The following is a 21,435-nucleotide window of genomic DNA, read 5'->3' as shown; positions in this document are numbered from 1 at the left end:
AGCCGCTCCTGCCCGCTGCGTGCGCAGGTGCAGAGGACTCTTCCGGCGTCGGGCCGCCTTCCCTGCCGCCTCCTTGGCGTGGATGCTGCGGCTCGGCTCCGGGGTGAGGAAGCTGGGGACAGGACCCGGTGCTCGGGCTGCTGCCCGGCTCCCTCTGGGCACCGAGATGCCTAAGAAAGCTGGTGCAACGAACAAGGCCAGTGGCAAGTCCCTTGGCAGTGGGAGGGTGGGCTGCAGGAATGCTGGTTGAGGAGCGCGGGAGAGAAGCGGGACCCGCGGGTGGGTAGAAGCTCCGCCAACTGCATGTTGTCTCTGAGTTCCGGGCCTCCCGCTCCCCGTCTCTCTCGGATGCGCCGCCGCCCGCCGTGGAAGTCGGAGGGCCCGGGCCGGCGGCGCGCGAGGCTGTGCCTGAGCTGTGGCTGCCGACCCCGCCGGCCTCGCTCCCACACTCCCAGGCTCGCGCTTCGTGTTCCGGCAGTGCAATGCGGCCTGTGCTTCCCTGGGAGGCTCTAGTTAGCGTTCTGTCTCCTTCCCTTGGCTGGTCTTCGCACCCCTCCGTCAGTAATGCACCACTCCCACTTCCCTTCCACCGTCTCTGCAGGGCTGACTCCAATCGGCTCCTAAGATCCGGCTCTAAGACTGCCTCCTGCCGGGAGCTTCCCCAGTGTCCCGAGGCGGGACTGCCTTCCCCTTCTCTGCGCCGTGATGTCCCGTGCGTGTGTGGTCGGCGCTCCTAGCACAGTGTATTAGAGTGATTATTTGTTCTTTTTCTCTCGCTGTAGTCCGAGCTCCTTGAGCTCCATGTGTACTTATTCATCTTTACATCTCCTTTGCCTACATTCTGCCTTGGTGCGCAGTTCATGTTTGTTCAATGGAAAGTTCCTAGTACAGCTTCTGGCACACAGTAGTCCTTTAAATACCACTGTTGTTCCTTCCTCCTCCCCTTCCCCCCAGAACACACGGATATACACCGTCCAGCCATAGTTGTTCACAAACATTTGTTAACTTGTGCTGCTTGAGATACAAAGATGAAAAATGAATAATCGCTGCTCCCTGAGGAATGGGAAATACAAAGCCGACAGTAGGAACCAGTTCTAAGTCAGGTCTTCCAAGGCAGGAAAAAAGCACTTTGTGGGGTTGATGGGAAGGCTTCATGGAAGAATTGATTTGAGCCATGAAGGATGATGGAAAACCATTCTGGGTGGCCAGAAATCCCTGGACGTGACCGATTAGCCTAGTTTGTCTTGGTTAAGGGTGAAGAGGAATCATGGAAAGATCACATGTGTGGGAAAGTATTTTGTAACTGTAAAGTTGTAGTGTGACTGTTGTTGTCGTTTTAGGGTAAAAGCCAGAGCAAGGAAGCAGAGAGACCAGTTCCTCCCTCAGGTCCTGTGGCAGTTGATCCCAAAGGTTGCATCACCATAGCCATCCATGCCAAACCTGGTTCCAAACAAAATGCTGTGACAGGTATACCTGGCCACTGGGGTGGGAATCTTGTATGAACCATTTGTCTCCTCTCCATCCTCCCTTTGCCTTGGCTTGCTGAAAGTCCATCCTGTATGGTCAAGTATATTTTTCACACCTGCAGTTAGAGGCTTCTCCATTTTTAAATTCTGGGTTCTAATGTAAAGGTGTAATCTAGTGTTTAAAAGCAAATATACCATATTTAAAGCATAACAAGTTAGATGAAAGAACCATTTTGTATTGTCCTTTTTAATATGGTATTTTATGAACCGGGATTTACTGTGGTGATCAATTCAAAATACAAACTGCGAATCGTTATGTTGTACACCTGTTATGTGTCAATTATACCTCAAAATTTAAAAAGGTATTTTAGAAAGAACATATATAGAAACGTGTAGCCTAGATGATTCTTAGTTTGTCCTATTCCAAAAGTGGAAACATTAGCCAGAGAAAGAAAGATGTTTTGGTTGATTTTTTTAAAGGACCATTGGTCCAAGGAGGGAGAGAAAACCTCAGATCTGTGAACATGATCGTCAACACCTGTGTGAGCTTATTTCGAATCAAAACTCTACAAGATATTTCTGGGCCCAGTTCTTTCATCTGTCAGATGAGACAGTTAGAAGCTTTTAAGCTATTCCCTGGAGTCCAAAAGGTGCCTCAGGAATCTCTGCAGTGGGCAAGGGGGAGGTTGGCAGACAGGACTCCTGAGTAGCTGTTTACATTTGTTTTAAGTGTTGGGGCTTCAGGGGAGGTTGGGTGGGGTGGGAGGCTTCTGATTGGGAAAAAAGTTTGATCTGAGTTATCTTGACAGTCTTTTTCACCCACTAAAGCTAAAGCTCTGTATTCCAATTTTTTAAATATTTTGAAAACAAGACCTCAAAATTGGGGTGCTAGGCCTGGCTTGTGTTGATGGCCATGTTAGCTTGCCTATTTGTTGGCTGTACCCTCCTTGGCCAGCATTTTCTAAGTAGTCACTGTGGACACTGTCTGCTGTTGGAATACCATGTTTCATCAGATCTAACTGGCCATCATCTATAAGGTGCAAAAGTACTTTGTGTACCAGTAAGACAAAATCCACATCAACTAAACACTTTCTTTTCCATTTATTATAAGATACATCAGGATTTCAAAGATATTAAAATGTGAAAAACTGTGCATCATAGAATCAGTGACAGGATAGGAGGAGGGTTGTTCTACCATTTCATTCCTGTGGATTCTGTAGCTGTGTTTACACAGGCAAGATGTAAGTGTGTGGAAATGCCCAAGTAACCCCAGATGCAGGACCAGCTCAAGCTCATTTGCAAACTGCTTTGAGTGTATACTTCTCTCTCAGAAATAACAGTGGAGGATTGCAGGCAGGTTGCTCTTTATAAAGGCTGTATTGATGAGGGAGTCTGGACCACTCTTCAAAAAGCAGTGTTCATTGTCCCTGGATTTCAAAGCATGAATTCAAATTTATTTGTGAATCACAATGCCACTTTCTAGCCATGTGACCTTGGACACATTACTTCTCGGTTCCAATTTCCTCGTTTGTAAAATGGAAATAATAAAGGTATTAATATCTTCATAAAATTATAGGAATAAACAAGTTAATATTTGTAAAGCCCTTAAAACATGTTTGTGTGCCCTTAAAATTAGTGTATGTAAGCGCTGTGTAGATGCTAACTAAATACTACATTTTAAAAACATCAAAGAGACATTTCACATAAGAGGTGAATCTAATCCAGTGCTCCCACTTTCCTGATGAGGAGACCCCGAACAACCCTCTACAGTTTCGTGAGCTGCCTGGTTCATCCACTTCCCAGTGACATTGCGGGGCTAACACCCAGCTCCTCTGACTCCCTGCCTGGGCTCTTCCTGTTAGACCAAGTGCAGTTTCCAGCTCCTAAATCCAGGTTATTGCCCAGGACTCTGTAGGCCCATTTTGGTCAGCAGGGTGGGGTGGGGTAAATATCAGTTTTCTTCTCTGGATTTCCGTAATGGTAGAGGCATATTTATGTTTATGTTCCCTTAACTGTGATTAATCATTCTTCATTCAGCAGTTATTAATTGAAAACCTACAATATGCCAGACAAACGCAAACACTTTTACAAAATATGCTCACTGCGTGGAGAAAAAGAACTCCACGAGGATCAAGTCCACACTGTTTTCATTCCAGATTTGACAGCCGAGGCTGTGAGTGTAGCTATTGCAGCACCTCCGACAGAAGGAGAGGCTAACGCCGAGCTTTGTTGGTATCTTTCCAAAGTCTTAGAGCTCAGGAAGAGTGATGTGGTTTTGGATAAGGTAGGTCTCTCTCTCTCTCTCAACATCTTTGAGTACTACATCAGTCATGACTTTTAAAATACCAATTTTTTTCTTTTCCAAATAATTGAAAAACCAGTTGTTTTTAATGCTCATAATCATTTAATCACTAAAATCTGTGAATTCTTCCTAATCTCCTTCACTCCTAATGCCTCACTCCTTCAGACTGTGCACACGCTATACTTGTATTCCTTAATTGCCATCATTTCCAGCATTTTCTCCTAAGTTCATTCCTGTACCTGCTCTGTCAGATTAATCTTGCTTGTCTTTTCCCTCAAGTCATCACCATACTAGAAAAATCTAAAATGGTTCCTGTTGTCATCTCCATTAGTGAGTGCATCAAGCATACCTGGTCCCCCGTGTTATCCTTGCTTACTAGGAGAAGCTTATTAGGAAGAGAGACGACTCATGTGAAGTCATTAATACCATGGGTTTGCACTAGGGGTGGATATCAAAATCACCTGGAAATGATTTCTAGAACACAGGTTCCTGGGCATCACCCCAGACTTAACTGAAATAGAATCTGCAGGAGTAAGACCCACTCGTGTTTATATTTCTTAAAGCTCTACCTGTTTTCCAGTGCTATACTCTGTAGCTCCTACCCAGGATCCAGCGGGCACTCAGAGTCATTGGTTAGTAGGCGGTACCTAAACGTCCATCTGATCAGGCCACTGCCTCACTGTCGCCCCTGCGGCAGGTCATTTCGGATTTTCTCCAGCGCACGTGCTCTCGCATTTGCCTGAAAGACTCCCCACTCTTCCACCTGTGCAGCTTCTACCCATCTAGATAAATACCTGCTCAAAATTTACCTTCTTTAAAGGGTGTTTACCTTTTTATAGTTGTCTTAAGCAGTTGTGGAATCATAGCACTTGGATATGTGGTTGCTTTTTGTTTGGAATTTTCAGAAATGTGTAACAGTATAGAGAATACCAATTTGTTTTACATTTGGAATTATTTTTATACAAAGTTTATATAAAATTGCAATATTTGTTTTGGTAATTTAAAAAATAATTTAAACAAAAGTATTACTTGAAACCAGAATATTGTACATCTGGATTCCATATTCATTTTGAAAATTTAATGCCTAGCTTTTATTATTACAGAAATTGATGTATGAAGGTTAAAAACTCTGGAGAGTTGTAAAAATATTGTAGTAAGGTGGAATCCAAGAGACAGCCTTTGGTTAGACCAGAAATGGCTAGGAGAAAGTGGGCACTAAGCTGTCAGGAAAACACCAGCCCACCTGTAACAACCCCTCAGCAACTGAGGTCTGCTGTCTCTAATAGCATTAGACAGTTTAGTGTGTTATCCTGACACTGTTGTTTTTTCCTTTTGGTCCAGGGTGGTAAATCTCGTGAAAAAGTGGTGAAGCTTTTGGCCTCCACAACTCCGGAAGAGATCTTGGAGAAACTGAAAAAGCAAGTTGAAAGAAAATAAAAGCAAGAAATGAAAAGTACACCCTTGAGAAACTTTTTTTTTTTTTTTTTAAAGAAATTCACGTTCTTTATTTAGTTATTTATTTATTTATGACTGTGTTGAGTCTTCGTTTCTGTGCGAGGGCTTTCTCTAGTTGCGGCAAGTGGGGACCACTCTTCATCGCAGTGCGCGGGCCTCTCACCATCGCGGCCTCTCTTGTTGCGGAGCACAGGCTCCAGACGCGCAGGCTCAGTAATTGTGGCTCACGGGCCCAGTTGCTCCGTGGCATGTGGGATCTTCCCAGACCAGGGCTCGAACCCGTGTCCCCTGCATTGGCAGGCAGATTCTCAACCACTGCGCCACCAGGGAAGCCCCCGAGAAACTTTTTTATTGCTAATGATGAAAAGACTGTTAAAAAGGAAAATATATTTAAAGACACAGAATGTGGAAATACACATATATTTAATAAGAACAGGACACAAAAAAGAAGTATGAAGATTGAAAGTACTGTATGTTGAATTTAGGTTCTAAAATCCCTGATCCCAAACAGCTTGGGACATGTTACTCTGATTTCATGGTGTTACAAAATAACAGAGCTGGAAAGGATATTTAAGATGACCTGATTCAGCCCCTTTCATTTTGTCATGGGGCTTCTGATGTCCAGAATTTGAGTGTATTCAGGATCACATGGTGTAAGATGGCAACTAGAACCTAGACCCCTTGGCTCCCAGTTGAATGCAGTTTATCCCAATTGTAAATTAAAATATTTCCACAGCACTACTGGAATTCTGGGGATGGCCTTCTAATCCAGTTTACAAGTGACAGAGGAAGACCTGTCACTGCTTCGTAGTGTCACTTTGTATTTTAAAATGCTTATGTATTTTATTATGTAAAATGCAAAATTTTTTTTCTGTGTTTTTTTTAAATTCTGTTGACCATTTTGTTAAAAAGTCAATAAGAATAATCAAGGCTTGTAATTTAGGGAATTCCCCAGCAGTCCAGTGGTTAGGACTCGGCGCTTTCATTGCCAGGGCCCTGGTTCAGTCCCTGGTTGGGGAACTAAGATTATGCAAGCCATGCAAGACACAGCCAAAAAAAAAAAAAAGACTTGTAATTTAATGTTAATTTTCATTTTTGAGAAGTCATGAATTTTCTTCCTCCTTGGATGGTTAACTGCAGTCATCAAATCTGGTAGTTCTTAAGAATCTCCTAGGGGCTTCCCTGGTGGCGCAGTGGTTGAGAGTCTGCCTGCCAATGCAGGGGACACGGGTTCGAGCCCTGGTCTGGGAAGATCCCACATGCCGCGGAGCAACTAGGCCCATGAGGTGAGCCACAACTACTGAGCCTGCGCGTCTGGAGCCTGTGCCCCGCAACAAGAGAGGCCGTGACAGTGAAAGGCCCGCGCACCGTGATGAAGAGTGGCCCCTGCCTGCCACAACTAGAAAAAGCCCTCGCACAGAAACGAAAGACCCAATACAGCCTAAATAAATAAATAAATAAATAAATAAATAAATAAATAAAAAATCTCCTAAGATCCTCAAAAGAAGACAAGATCTGGAAGCTATTCAGTATTTGTAAAAACCTATCAGAAGTCATATCTATATTGAACTTCAAAAGCTAATAATAAATATCTTGTTTTTAAATGTTCAATAAAATTATAGTAATTTGTTAAGGTGAATAACTTAACCTGATTACCTTTGCTGATAGAAGAGCCGATCTGCAGTTGTGTACTTTGTCTAAGTACACGAGAAAAATCTATTCACAGACAAAAATCTTTAAAAATATAAAAGCCACAGAAAGGACCAATAATAAAAATTACGGATGGTAAAAGAACTGGGAGCCACTCATCTAGTACAGCTTACTCTGTTGAGAGGAACCAAGGACAACCAAAGTTAGGTGGCTCATCCAAGATCAGAGTAAACATTAAGGGCAGAGCATGGGTTACGCTCATCTGCCTTCTCTTCTAAGCCATTTTGCCACATTCCCTCCAAATGTGCTTCTGTTTTACGTGGTCTTGGCTTCGGAACCTTTTCTGTTCTTTTTCAGCATTGTTCTGGTGTGTGCTCTACAGGCATTTTACTTGTGGTTTTTATGTGAATCACTCTTTGTTAGGATGCTTTCCTTGGTAAGTAACAGAAATCTAACTCATCTGGCTCAAACAATAAAGGGATTTATTAGCTCACATACCTGGAAAGTCCAGAGGCAGGATTTACTTAGAGGTTATTGACTCAGCAGCTCAGTGATGTCATAAAGGACCCACTTTCTTTCCTTCCCCTGACTTCAGCAGTGCCAGCTTCACCCTCAGGCCTGTTTCCCCCATGGAGGCAAAAAGGCAGCAGTTCCAGGCTTCTTGTCCACCTGTCACCCCCTCCAGTAGAAAAAAAGGCCTCTAAGAAGAGCTGTGGTATTTCTTTTCCAAAAGCTCTCAATCAGCTCCTCCTTGTATCTCAGCCCAGGTTAGGTAACACAAAGTTTCTAAACCAGCCCCTACTGTCAGGGAATGCCATGTTGTAACACAGGTTACCTAAAACAGTGACTAGAGAAAAGAGGAGAGTTACTCTAATTGTTATAGACTAATCAAGGCCCATCCTAGAGCTGGGGATGGGCTAAGCCTACTTGGAAGCAAAGGAGTGAGCAGAGAGAGGTAGATACTTGAATACAAATTGGGAAAAGTTAGAGAAAGAGAAATGGATGCTGGATAGGAGTCAACAAATACCCGTCACAATCGTCTATTTACTTCATTTAAAATGGCCATGATTTTAACGGACTTTTTTGCCTAATCATCACTTTTTTTGAGAAACACACTATCTTTTTAAAAAGAACATCCTTACTTTGTCATCAAAAAACTGTTGGCAGAGGTAGGAACTAGTTCAGCAGCTGTGTTTGAGGACATGTTTCCCTTTCTTCCTTAGCAAATGAGGTTGCCTTTAGCAGTCTGATGCTCTCTTGACCCACATAGGGCTGTTCCCCATTAATAACAATCACAGCTAAGGCCTGGGCACCTTGAGCTGCTGTGGAAGTTTAATTAATGCAGCTTTCTTCAGCTGGGCCCTGTTCTTCCCCCAAGGATATTAAGACAGGCCCAGTGACCTAGGACAAGGACACAAAATCCCCAACCCCTTTAACGGTTGTCTAATAACATGGCTATAGCCGTGCCTACCCCCGTTAACTGTAAGTGAATACTTACACGATCTGCAGAGTGACCTGATTACACTGCCTTTCTCATCCTGTGCTGTCCTGAGGGTCCAGCCTTTCAGGCAGCCTATGAACAAGGTTTGAATGATACTTTTCCAACTCTGATGACTAGTGTCATGGTGATGTTCTAGCACTTCATCTGTAATCTATCATTCCCCACCTTAATACATAATTACTCCTGCAAAAATGATTTAAGAATAATTTCTTAATAACTTGGGCGCGTACTACTTGCCAGATACTGCTTTGCCTACACTATATGTTGACAATTGGAGGCAGAAACAGGGAACTTGAACTCCTGATTCCTGTGAGCCATTCCTCACTTGTTTGCCAGCTAGGTATGGAGAGAGAACCAGAGCATGCAGGTGGCACCTTTGCACTGTTTAAAATTCCAAACAGCTAAAAACTCACTTGAGGAGGCAGTTCTTTTCTGGGCTGCAAGCCACCAGCATCCCCCCTCTTACAGATTCTAGGGATGTGGTTAAGTAGTTCCTTAACTGTAAAGCAGAATATAAATTTTAGAACCCATCATGGCCTCCCACTTCAGATTTTTTTAATGCGTGTGCCTGGAGACTAAAAAATCTTAAAGCTAGATTTTCAATTTATATCCAAGAGGTGGCACCATAATGCAGTAGCAGAAAACCACACATAAAGAAGGGAACGGACTCTTAATTCCTTTTGAAGTGAGCAGTACTATTAGGAAATCCCTTCTGTAGTGCCTGACTACCAATGTCACAATCTCTTATCCTTCTTGTCTAGTCTTCTCAGAGACATTCCTTAGACTTAGTCCCCTCATACCTTGAGTTTAGCATAGGCCAGAGTGTGGCATTAACCAGGGCCGGCTGAGTACTCAGGAGTCTCGGGTCAGTACTTTGGTGGAGCCAGCGAGGTCCTGAGTGCCTTAATTTTGCAGCTTTCAGAAATCCCATGTAGTCAGTGTTTTTGAAAATGGAATTGGGCTGGAAAATTGACAAGGAATTAATTTCTAAAAGGATGCCAATTTATTAATTTAAGAACGTACCTGCCAAAGAGACTGTGTAGTGGGATCCTCAGCACCTTCTGTCCCTTTGGGAAATCTCTTCAAGAAGCCAGTCATCATTTGAAGCTTGGAGAGCTTGGGGTCAGAGCCAGGGAACTTAGCGGCCAGGAGCAGAGAGCTATGACTGTCTAGAGCTCCCATTTCTGCTGCAGGGATATAGACATATTTATCTTACCAGCCCCTCTCCCGGGACAACACTGAACATTGATGCTTCATGGCAGAGAAGCTCCCTTTTTGCAGGCTCCAGGAGACCACCTAACTCTGCTCACATAGGCTTTTTTCAGATAATCCTTATAATTCAACTGATGATACAAGTTTTCAGCATTTTATAATCCTATTCTAGCTGTGTGCCACAGGGTCCATCTAGTCCCCTTATTAGAGTTTGGCAGGGGTGAATCCCCAAACTTTGCAGCACAAGGTACAGAGTCTGTGGGCATTTCTACATGCAACTCATCTCATCCATGATGTGGTTTTACTATCAAAGTGTCTTTGGAATTGTTTCAGAGTCTTAGGTTTCCCCAGAGATACCTGGGGGATTGGAGTGCTGTGGAAAATAAGGGAGCAAGTCAACAGAACTCCAAGCCTTTAGTCTGCTTCTAGAACTGTGCTGCTAATACAGTTGCTGCTGGCCACATGTGGCTCCTGAGCACTTGAAATGTGGCTAATCAAATTTAAAAATAAAAAAATAAAAGCATCGTAGAAATAAAGGCCTTGCTGCAAACAACACAACAGAGAAAAGGCTGAATATGTGACATGGAGTTTAGAGGGCAGGCTAGAGAAAGGTGAGCAAAGACAGGAAAATGACAGATACAGAAGTCAGACAAAGGAAAACCAACACATGCATAACTGGAGAAAAGAACCAAAGAAATGGAACAGAAGAACAAAGATTTAAAGATATAATCAAGAAAATATTGGAGGACTTCCCCGGTGGTCCGTTAAGATGCCACACTTCCACTGCAGGGGGCATGGGTCCGATCCCTGGTCAGGGAAGTTCCACATGCAGTGCATTGCGGCCCTCCCCCCCCCAAAAAAGAAAACATTGGAGAAATAGAAGATAAACTTATATAATGAAAGGTGCAGTGTCCTAGGTGAAATACTGACAATGATCAACAATGAAACACAACCTAGTAAAGCTCTCCTAAAGTAAAAAAGCCTGTGGCCATCTAGACAAAACGTTGAAGTCATAGGGAGAGAGGAGACACATACATGAATACTCGTATGTTGCTGATGGGAATGTAAATTGCTACAATGCTTTAGAAAATGTGGCAGCATTTATTAAAATGAAATAATACAGGTTTTTTTTAACCCAACAATTCTACTTTTGAGACTACCCCACAGAACACATAAAAGCATTCAAAAGATACATGGACAAAAGCAATATGGCATTGTTAAGTGGGGGCAAAAAAGGAAACAACCTAAGTGTCTACCTATAGGAGAATGATCATATAATCAATGGGATATCCATACTATACAATATCATGTTATTAAAATTAAGTCATTAATTTTTAATCTATAGCTAGTGACCTGGAGTGATGTCTATTATAATCTGTTGTATGAACAAAGAATAATATACACATGTGTGTGGGTTTATATATGTAACCTCACTTTAGTAAGAAAGGAAAAACATGCATATACCAAATTTATATATATATATTTGTGTGGGCATGGTGAAAGAGACAGAAGCATTCACAAAAGGCCAAAGTCACTGGTTGGATGCAGATTATTCATATTTGTCTAGTTTTACTTTTTACAGTATTATTTTGTATACACACAAAACATATAGTGAAGGAACCTTTAAAATGAGAAACACACAAACACACACACACAGGAGAAAGCTCTGGCCTTTAGCAATTACAGCAGCTTTATTTACCTGATTCAGACAAAGAGGCTGGTGATCCTTTAGGGAGTTGAAGACACTGGCAGTGGAAAAAAACCATGAGATCATCATCACATCGTCCCCTGAAGCTGTCTCAGGAGAAGTCACTGAAACCCGGAGAAAATCTAACCGGTAATTAATACGTGGGGCTCTCTGTATCCCTTAGGGACAGGAATGAAAACAAATGAATTAGCCCATCAGCACATGGAGACTGGTGAAAGATCTGAGCTGCACTTTTTGCACCCAAGTCAGCCCAGAGGTACCCCGCTCAGCTTCGGGAGGCACAAACCTGACACTGAATGGGCACTGAGTATGTGCCCAGCCCAGTGATGTGTACTTTATGCAAATGCTTTCACTTAATCCTTCAAGGGGGCAGTCAAATCACATATTAGCAATTCTGATGAGGATGACTTGTCCTCGTTAACCTCCTCCCATGCCATCCTGTAACTCTTAAAATCTGAGGGGTATTATCCACAGCTCATCCCGTTTTCCAGTCTGACAGCACTGATAACAAGCTACTAAGATACAAATGTATCTCTGGCACGTGCGGGCCTCAGCTGTGTCACACCAGCTTAAGTCACTTCCTCTTAAACCCTGGCATATCCTAATACAGCAGCCCTACTGACTGAGACCCATGGAGCCGGCCTGGCCCTCTCTCCCTCCATCTCCACAGGTCATGGGATCTCTGCTCCCATCCCTATTTCTCCCAAAAGCTGGTCCCAGTAGAGGGCAGTCAGACCTCTAGAAAGGAAGAAATATTTGCTCTCAAGGCAACCTTAGAGTCCAATGATAATCTACTACTTGAATCTAGTTGTTGATTTGGCTCCAAAATAATGTGATGTAGCAGGACCCAGGAAAATATCCATTTAGATATAATAGAATGTCACATCTGAATATATCTGAATTCTTAAGTATTAATCTAAAAATTAACATCATTAATTTCTACAAATGTCAAGAATATTTACTGCTGTTGGTCTTAATTCATTCTAAATTAAAAACTGGAGAATTTTAAAAGCATACCTAAGCTTATAAATAGAGGAAACATTCTCTGAGTGACTTATATAATTAGGTTTTTCACACAGAATTAGCCAAAGCCTAATGTATTTCAAAGTTCCCATCTATATATATATATATCAAATATGCTTCTTTGGTTAAAACACAAGACATTGAAAGACAAAGCCCAAACAAGCTTTTCAGTGAATAGTTTATATATAATACCTCAATTTGTCTAACATTACCAGAGTAAGCACTTTCACAAGTAACATTTCCCGCTAACTGAAGTTATCCAACAAGCCACCTCAAGCTGGGAATATTTATTTCCTACATTTCTTAACAAGAATAAAAATTCCCGGGCTTCCCTGGTGGCGCAGTGGTTAGGAATCCACCTGCCAGTGCAGGGGACACGGGTCTGAGCCCTGGTCTGGGAAGATCCCACGTGCCGCGGAGCAACTAAGCCCGTGCGCCACAACTACTGAGCCTGCGCTCTAGAAACTGCAAGCCACAGATACTGAGCCTGCACGCCACAACTACTGAAGCCCACGCGCCTAGAGCCCATGCCCTGCAACAAGAAAAGCCACTGCAACGAGAAGCCCGTGCACCACAAGGAAGAGTAGCCTCCGCTCACCGCAACTAAGGAAAGCCCATGTACAGCAACAAAGACCCAATGCAGCCAAAAAAATAAATAAAATAAAATAAATTAAAAAAAAGAATTATAGCCTTTAAAAAAAAAAGAATAAAAATTCCCTTTCACTATAAACAATAGTGCTAATTAAAAGAAGTCAAAGGCCCAGAGCATAGATTTCCATACACAGCCAAATCTCTGTTTAGGTTGAGTGAATCAAACAGAATACAAAGTCTAGGAAAATTTTTAAGGTGTTAAAAAACTGTGAAACAGGAATCTAGAAAAATGGTACAGATGAACCGGTTTGCAAGGCAGAAATAGAGACACAGATGTAGAAAACAAACGTATGGACACCAAGGGGGGAAAGTGGGGCGGGGGTTGGGGGGCAATGAATTGTGGAGATTGGGATTGACATGTATACACTAATACATATTAAATAGATAACTAATAAGAACCTGCTGTATAAAAAACTAAAATTAAATTTAAAAAAACTGAAACAAAGTGTAGTGCTTTCATTAGAGTTCAAAATCAGTGATATCAGTAATCTTCAGGGTCAAAGATCATTTCTTTCCTTTTTGGCATTCTAAACTTAAAACTGACATTTCATTACCCTTAATTCTGTCATAAAGTTCTATATTTTCCTTTAGGAGAATAAAATACAAAGGGAAAATTACATCCTTGTCTGTTGAGCATTATGTTGTAAGGAATGCAGCTTTGGAAACCAAAACCATGCTGGAGATCTTACTGGCTGTCTTTCTCCTATATAGTTTCAAGAACCTAAAAACTATTCTTAGAGCAGTGACACAAGGTTACTACACTCTGGATAACCTCAAATCCTTCTAGCACTCAAGGAAAAAAAAAAAAAAAGTTCTCTAAGTCTCTAGCAATCTGTCTCAAATGGATATTAATTTGATGTGTTCCATAATGAACATTCACCATTCTCAAGTCAGTGCCAATTTCCAAACAGCAAATGCCAGTAATTTTGGCTCAACTTTTATATAAACTTTCTTTCTTCCATATTTGTTTTTTTCTTTTTTTTTTTTGGCCACACCACAGGATCTTAGCCTCCCAGTCAGGGATTGAACCCAGGCCATAGCAGTGAAATTGCCGAGTCCTAATCACTTGGAACGCCAGGGAATTCCCTTCTTTCTTCCATGTTTGAAGTGTTTGTTATTTTCTGAAGGATATAATGTCTTATTCTTTTGCTAATTCATATAATAATTCACATAAGGGAACAATCGCAAATCTTTCATTCTCAAGCTGCCTACCTCATTTTCTATGTTATTCTACATACTTTATATCAACACTATGCTTTAAAATTTATCAAATCCTTCCCTCCCATTGATTAAACAAATGTTTATGCAGCACCAATTATGTACCACTGGGGTTTTAATGGTCACGAGCTTTAGTTTCTATTCTCAAGCTCTCGTATGTTTGGTCACTTATTTTTATGATAACCCTGTGAGAGTGACAAGGGAAGGTGTTGTCCCCATTTTTGCAGGTGAGCAAATAAGCTCAAAGTTTAAGTGATTTTCTCAAGGTCAGATATCTTGGAGCCAGGATTCCTTATGCTCAATCTATATGCTATTACAACAGACCACCTATTTGAGATTAACTCCATTTGACACTTCTAATTCTTTCTTCTCCACTTTTAAATGATCCTGAAGTTGGTTTGATGTTCTTTTCTGTCTCTCCCACATGAAGCAGAAACCACGCCTTTACTTCTTGCTGGTTTTAAGCACACAGGGAGCAGTCTGATAATGACTGTTGCTTAAAAAAAAGAAAAACCACCACCACATAGATTACTCATGCAGAATGCAGAAATAACTCATGTTAAAAGGAGGACTCTTCTCATATTTTCAAGTAGAGTTGATACTCAGACCATATGTACCCTACTGTTACAGTGTTAAAATATTTAAATACTGTTAGAAAATACTCTTCTTCTGAGCTTCCTGAGAGGCATCCCTCACTCCAACCCTGTCCCCTGGATCCAGATATCTCTCTAATTAGTGTCAACAGCTGGCACAGCAGAGGGCCTCCAGGATCCTGCTCTAAAGTTGTGGTCAGCTATTGTCCCAACTGGTCAGTGGCTGTGCTTTATCAGTTGACAGATATTTTTAATAACCCATCTGCTTTCAGAGAAGATCTTAGGGTATAGTCAAACCATTCTTAACTCTCTGGGCTAAATATTCTATAGTATCAAGACCTATCTTAATGTACCAGCACTGGCTTGTTACCTATTGATGTAATTACAAGGGTACATGGAAAACCCTTATCTTATTGTTAAAATTTTATTTACATCTGAGTGTGAGTACTTGGTTTATCAAATCCTTTCTAATAAAATAGTTACCTGAAAGAATGGCTCTTCAGGAAGCAGGGGTGGAGGGGAGAGTTGGATCCAGAGCCTGTAGAAGTAGTACCTGGAGATGTCAACCTCAAGGGCCTAGAGTGGAGGGCTAAGAGAGAAGGCAGCAGAAGGCAGATTCAGGAAGTTGCCTTTTAATACCTTTGACCTATGACGAAACTTGTACTCTTTCTTAATATTATTCTTACACTAAATAAACCTTTTTCAACAGATAGGAGAACAGAGTAATAAAAAATCAAAAAGCTCATCTCTAATGAATGCGCTAACTGCCAAAATTTGAGAGAGAATACTTACAAGCATTTTATTTGAATAAAACCATTATAATGGCCATTAAAATGATGTGAAATACAATGATCACTCTGAAAGGAAGTTACAGCATCACTGGATTTACAGAAGAGGAAGCAGCAAAGGTGCACATTTGGAGGTGAACATAACATTGTAAAATCAACCCACATTAAATACCATAAAAGTAAATACAAAATGCAGCATTATTTACATATGACTGAAAAGGAAGGGAACATTGCAGAGTTAAACTTTTGTATAATGCGTGAATTTTGACCTGGTATGTTTAACTTAGCAAAAAACCTTAGAGTTTGTATAAAATTACTGTGTGCCTTAATCCCACCTACCACTAGATCAAGACATTGAAACTGAGAATGATTCCTTCCTGATTTTACAGCTTTATTCTTGATATCCCTCTAAAAAGAAACCAAAACGATTGTGAAGATGATTCATACCTATAGAGTAATTACAAAGTACCACAGTCACATAATAACAAAAGCCAAATGAAATATACTATAACTGTTTTCCTTTCAACTACTACTATGTACAATATATCACAAGTAAGCATAGCTGTGCATTTAGGAGCTGATTGTACTACTTCTGTAAAATATTAGGAATGAGCACATCCGAGTACAGGGATACTTCCTTACCTTACAAAGTAAAAGCAAGCATTTTCTATGTAAAATTTTTATTTCTGTGTAAAACAAAGAACTCCTGAAAGTCAAACAAGGAAAAAATTCACAACATTCAAAGCACTATTAAGTCATGAAATAAAGAAGAATCTGAGGTAGAAGTCAAGCAATATAAGCCACAACCTTTTTAGGGGAGTATTTATTGATATTTCCAGCAGCCATCATATCTCTCCAGTAAGATCTAATTTAAAAAATGTCTCAAGTTCCAAAAAATCAATCCACTCTCTACAATCAGATGTAAAACTATGACCAACAGAAAATGCAACATAAACTTTTGTCATGTTAACAGAGTAAATGGTTTTACTAAAAGCTGCTGACATTTCTATCAGTAGTAGCCATAGGGAGGCCGTTGGTTGTAACCATAGTGTCCATATTGATGGGGGTAGTAAGATTCTTGTCTGTGCTGCGGGTAATTGTTACCCCAGGATCGTCCATGCCACTGATTGGATCGATTGTCACTTGGCCACCCCCGTCTGCTATCCCTACCCCTAAATTGTCTGTTATCTTGCAACCTACAACAACAAAACAAAAAGATTTTTATACTTCCCTTAAAAAAAAAAAACACATGACCAATCTATCCTGGTGCATTTCATTTCTCAATCTAATACTCAGTATACAAAAGAGTAAAAAACATTTTTCTCTAAAGAATGTTACAGCACTAGTTATTCAAAACTCTCCTAAGATTCAGATCCAGTATTATACTGGATATATTCAATACTTTGCAGAGAAGAGTTAGACTACAACACCAAACCCCAAACAATAGGATGGTTCTGAAACCTATTCAATTGTTCAAAAGCAGTATGGTAATATTCCTTTGATCTATTTTGAGGTATCAAATAGAAGTAATTTACATTGTATAAACTTCTTTCTAAAGTAAAACCAAAAACAGTATCTTCTTTATGGAATTTAATGCAAAAGTTTTGTAAAAGACTCTAGGTTTTTACAGCATCTTTGCAGAGAAAATAAAATATTAGTCCAGACAAAGAATATTTTTTAAAAAAACATTATAACACACACACAATTGCATAGGAAGGGAAAAAAAATATGGTGCTGACAAAATATTAAAAGCAAATATTTACCAGGCACTTACTGTGTGCCAAGCAGTTACTAGGCACTCGGTATACCACACTGCACAAAAACACTGATTCCTGCCCTCACTGGCCTTGTGGGCTAGCAGATTCAAGCTATCCTCTCCCAGATCAGCCATTGGCATTTACTGTTCTGAAGTAATACATACCGATTGCCTCTATTTCTTTGGTTCCCACCAGCTCTGCTATTCCATTCCTCAACAATTGGAGGGGACTCAGGAGGGCGTTTCAGGTATTCCTGGTACTCTTTGTCATCTTCTGTGAATCTACTGGCAAACATCTCTTCAAAATTTGGAACAGCTTCAGAAGTGTCAGTCATTCTGAAATTCTGTACAGTTTTTAATATGTTTCTTTTAGAATTTTTTTAAATAACACTATCTTCACCAGATAGTGGAAAAACAAGAAGTAAATACTTTTAGGCAGGGTATTCATAAAAGTCCTTGTGTACTTTTAAACCTAAGATAGACTAGATTCAATTCAGTACTTCTTGATTACTATAGTACAGGCACTGTGCTAACTAGGAGCCTGGGATACAAAGATGAACAATGTATCATGAACCCTGCCCACAAAGAGCTCTCAGTCTAGCAGAAAAGACAGATATGGTGTAAATATAAAGGGAGGAGCAGCAAATGTCAAGAAATGAAGCTGTAAAAGTGGACAGGGGTCAAACTGTGAATAACTCTGTATTCAATGCAAACAACTTTGCCCTTTTTCTGGTAGGCAGTGGGGAGTCATAGGTGGTTTAAGCAGGAAAGTCTCAAGAGCAAATTTACTATTTAGAAGGATCACTTTTCTAACAGGTAGCGATTAGTGAGTTTAAAGGCAGATTACTGCAATAATATAGGGGACATGCTGAGGGTTTAATCTGAGGCACTGACTGTGGGAATAGTTTTAAAAGAATTCCAGGAGAAATCAGTCACTGAGTAGATGCTGTGAGGAGAGAAGGGAATAAAGGATAACTCCTAGGTTTCTGGCCAAATAACTGGACAGGTTATGGTGTCATGGGAACTACAGAAGGGTGGGCGAAGATCCACACTGAGTTGAACTTAGCTATGGTACGTACATCCACGTGGAGGGTCTGGGATTGAGAACTGGGTGGAAGATGAATATGGGAGACATTGATTTTGTTGGTGGATAATACGGTGAGAATGAATGAGACTCTTCAGGAAGGCAATGGGATAAGAAAGAGTATCAAGAAACAGAATTCTGGAGAACATCAACATATAAAGAAGTTAAAGAAGGGATAAGAGGAGACCACACACAGATGAGAGAAGAACCAAAAGAGATTATCATAGAAAGCAAGAGAATAAAGAGTGAAAGGTCATCAGTGTTAAATCGTAAAGTAATAGGAAGAAACAAGAAGAGAAAATTAATTGGATTTAGCCATTAGAAGGTGATTAGAGTAGCAGGGATTAAAACAGGACTACAATTAATTAAGAAATAACTGGAAGGTAAGGAAGTAGAAATCTACACTGATTAAAGACCAAGCTTTCAAGAGGCTTGGCTGGAAACAAGAGACAAAACACAAAGGGCAGTAGCTAAGGGGTTACTGGAAGGTTATCTCTTTTTTTCCCCAGGCTACAACACCTGAAGTTGTTTGTAGGAAAATAAAAGAGCCAATAAAGAGAAAGACTGTAAATACAGTAAAGACATGAAATCAGAAAGGCAAATAAAAAGGCCTTAAACACACAGCTACTAAAGTCTAGGGTAACTACTTTATGATGGTATTCAATATATTCTTACTCCAGGTTCTGTGACATATGAAAAAAACGACTATAAATGTTATCTAATGGCTATGAAAACTGAAATTTGTATCAGCTGGGTTTTCCAGGGCAATTATGGATTCACTTTTGAAGCAGTATTTCTTCACCCAAATTTTCAGATAGCCCTCTACCTCTGAGAAAAGATTTGACTTAGGCTGCAGCAGCCTAATCCTTGAGAAACCAGGGGACAAAGAGTTCACTTCTTCTCATCTTCACCCAAGACCTGGAAGCCAGCCCTAGCAGTATTTTGAAGGTAGCCCCCAATTCCCAGTCCTTCCTTGATGTAGTCCCATCCCCTCCTTTCCTCACCTAAACCCCATCTTTCTGTTCTCTGCCTCAAGACCACTAAAATCTGTTCTATGATTTGGGGCATATGTGACATCATGCTAAAACTTTAAAACCAAATCTCCCTTATCTGATGTCCTAAAATTATTTTTCTTCCTGTATTACTTCAGTTTACAATGAAAAGTTTTTGTCAAAGAGATGTGATACTGGAAGACAGCTTTTGCATTAGTTTTTCTTTCCTCCAAATCCCTCAAAACATATGCAAATATTTATAATACTACCTTTGTCCCAACAAAATTAAAGATTATTATTTGGATGCAAGAAACAATATCTACATGTCTTACCTTCCAGGCCTCTGCTCTCTTACAGTATGTCTTATTAAATACCAATGTGTCTGGGATTGGCAAACAGATGTCAAATTCTCAAATCCAGGGTATGGTTTAAAATAAATTCAGCAAATTAAAGGCGTGCCTTGATTTCTATAGGAATCACAGAAATCACCAGAAAGATGGCCCATACCTAACCAGAGGGGCAGTAAAAATCATAAGCCAAGGCAAATGTGCTATTCTATTCTTATGTTCTTCCAGGATCCCCCTCCCACACATAAACGAATGTGTATCATCTTTATAATTACTGGTGAGAATGAAATTTAAATAGAATTTTAACTGATCCAAGCTTTACTTACCCCAGGGATTTGAGGCAGCTGTACTGTTAAATGTTTAGATTGTTTAGATCTATGGGAAGAAACACAAAACAAAACAAAACTTGACTCCCTTGAAAGAAACCCTCAAAAGGTGTGTGTCGTGGGGACAGGAACCATAAAGGTTAATGAAGTGGCAGGATTAAAAGTGCTCTAAAGACTTGCAACGCTAATTCCAAAGAGGGAATTGGAGCTTAAAGTGCCACCGGAGAGCTAGAAGATGCCACTCACAACCAATGAGCTAGTTGGAGCATGAATAACAACTTCACAAAGTATGTTCTTTTCTGTTGGAAAACACAGGGTACAGCCTTTCAGATATGTACTCGAAGACTACTAGTTTCTTGACCCTAAATAAAACCACACAGAACTTTCGCTGCGGGCCACTAACCTTGGAAATGACTACCCAGAATGGGGTTTCGCTGCCCTGGGAGATGAACCCAGAGAACTAACCGACGAAGACACGGACTGAGAACCACTGCTTTTTTCAGTCCTCTCTCACAGCACACCAGCGCCTGTCTATCGAGGCTTTGACTGATGCGCTCCTTCTGAAGCACCTCGGCCCCAGGTGCGAGGGAAACTGGAGGCCGCGAGGAGTAAGCGGCTTCCGGTCTCGCCAAAGAGTCTAGTCTCGGAACGGCAGAGCCGGAGGACACCTCGCCGGCTACTCAGCTCGGCCCGCCCGGCTCCCTCCTCCCCGCGGCCGCGAATGAGCGACCCCCCACTCCGCCCCCCCACCCCGCCCAGGGCTGTATCTATCCCGTTCGGGCCGGACTCCGCCAGCTGGACGCTCACGGAAACCTACCTCCGGCCCAGAACACCGTCACAGGACCTCCGGACCCCTTCAGCTCTCCAAGGTAACAGGACCACTTTAGCCAGACTCCGACCACCGCCTGACTTCCGCTTCCGGCGCGCTAAGGCCGAGGCGGGCCTGTGAAGTCTCGCGGTATCTTCGGCGCACCGTGTGGATTTTCCCCAATTCTTACAACGCTGGTGGCTCGCCTGGAGCTCCACGAGGGTGGTGGGTTGGCGGGCTAAAGGTGATGGTGCCCACCGTGCGCTTTCAGTCTGCCTGGTGACTGTGCCCCAAGGGATTAAAAAGACTTCTCCAAGAGACTTTTCCAAGGTCACAAAATTGATCAGTGGCAGAGCTAGAACTATAACCTTCAGGCATTCTTCATTTATTTTGAATTAAATTAATTCATTAATTTTTTGAATATCTTTTAGATGCCAGGTACTGTTCTAGGCCATGAAAACATCAATGAATAAGAATAAAAGCCCTGCCCTCACGGAGCTTATATTCTAGTGGAGGAGATAGACAAAAAAAGTGAATTAGGTATGTGCTATGAAG

The 21,435-nt window shown here is 41.3% G+C and overlaps 2 protein-coding genes across 6 annotated transcripts; one reads left to right on the top strand and one right to left on the bottom strand.

Annotated features, from left to right (window-relative positions):
* The first annotated feature begins 30 nt into the window (after positions 1-30).
* LOC309627014 (UPF0235 protein C15orf40 homolog) lies at positions 31-10,436 on the top strand. Of its 2 annotated transcripts, none has more exons than XM_082388567.1 (5): positions 31-196; positions 1,341-1,467; positions 3,623-3,750; positions 5,110-5,221; positions 5,551-10,436. In XM_082388567.1, the coding sequence occupies exons 1-4, from the start codon at positions 83-85 to the stop codon at positions 5,203-5,205; spliced, it is 465 nt and encodes a 154-aa protein (XP_082244693.1). In that variant the 5' UTR covers positions 31-82; the 3' UTR covers positions 5,206-5,221; positions 5,551-10,436. The 2 variants fall into 2 exon arrangements, with proteins under 2 accessions (XP_082244693.1, XP_082244694.1); XM_082388568.1 differs by having other exon boundaries at positions 40-103.
* A 5,937-nt stretch (positions 10,437-16,373) lies between these two features.
* On the bottom strand, positions 16,374-21,017 carry RAMAC (RNA guanine-7 methyltransferase activating subunit). Of its 4 annotated transcripts, XM_082388604.1 has the most exons (5): positions 20,890-20,970; positions 20,073-20,121; positions 19,732-19,866; positions 17,489-17,667; positions 16,374-16,763 (listed from the first exon to the last, which is right to left on the bottom strand). In XM_082388604.1, the coding sequence occupies exons 4-5, from the start codon at positions 17,656-17,658 to the stop codon at positions 16,577-16,579; spliced, it is 357 nt and encodes a 118-aa protein (XP_082244730.1). In that variant the 5' UTR covers positions 17,659-17,667; positions 19,732-19,866; positions 20,073-20,121; positions 20,890-20,970; the 3' UTR covers positions 16,374-16,576. The 4 variants fall into 4 exon arrangements, with proteins under 4 accessions (XP_082244730.1, XP_082244732.1, XP_082244729.1 ...); XM_082388606.1 differs by lacking the exon at positions 19,732-19,866 and having other exon boundaries at positions 20,890-21,017; XM_082388603.1 differs by lacking the exons at positions 19,732-19,866; positions 20,073-20,121 and having other exon boundaries at positions 20,890-20,986.
* Positions 21,018-21,435: the final 418 nt, after the last annotated feature.

The sequence above is a fragment of the Balaenoptera borealis genome (genome assembly GCF_965194805.1).
Source record: "Balaenoptera borealis genome assembly, chromosome: 3".
Lineage (NCBI taxonomy): Eukaryota > Metazoa > Chordata > Mammalia > Artiodactyla > Balaenopteridae > Balaenoptera > Balaenoptera borealis.
Note: the sequence above shows the minus strand (reverse complement) of the source record. Positions and strands in the feature narration are given on the sequence as shown.

Excerpts from the sequence above, each read along its gene's own strand:
- RAMAC (XM_082388606.1), bottom strand. The coding sequence starts at position 17,658 with ATGACTGACACTTCTGAAGCTGTTCCAAATTTTGAAGAGATGTTTGCC. Across the intron at positions 16,764-17,488 it reads CAAAGAAATAGAGGCAATCG|GTTGCAAGATAACAGACAAT; the intron begins GTATGTATTACT and ends TTGTTGTTGTAG.
- LOC309627014 (XM_082388567.1), top strand. The coding sequence starts at position 83 with ATGCTGCGGCTCGGCTCCGGGGTGAGGAAGCTGGGGACAGGACCCGGT. Across the intron at positions 1,468-3,622 it reads CAAACAAAATGCTGTGACAG|ATTTGACAGCCGAGGCTGTG; the intron begins GTATACCTGGCC and ends TTTTCATTCCAG. Across the intron at positions 3,751-5,109 it reads GTGATGTGGTTTTGGATAAG|GGTGGTAAATCTCGTGAAAA; the intron begins GTAGGTCTCTCT and ends CTTTTGGTCCAG.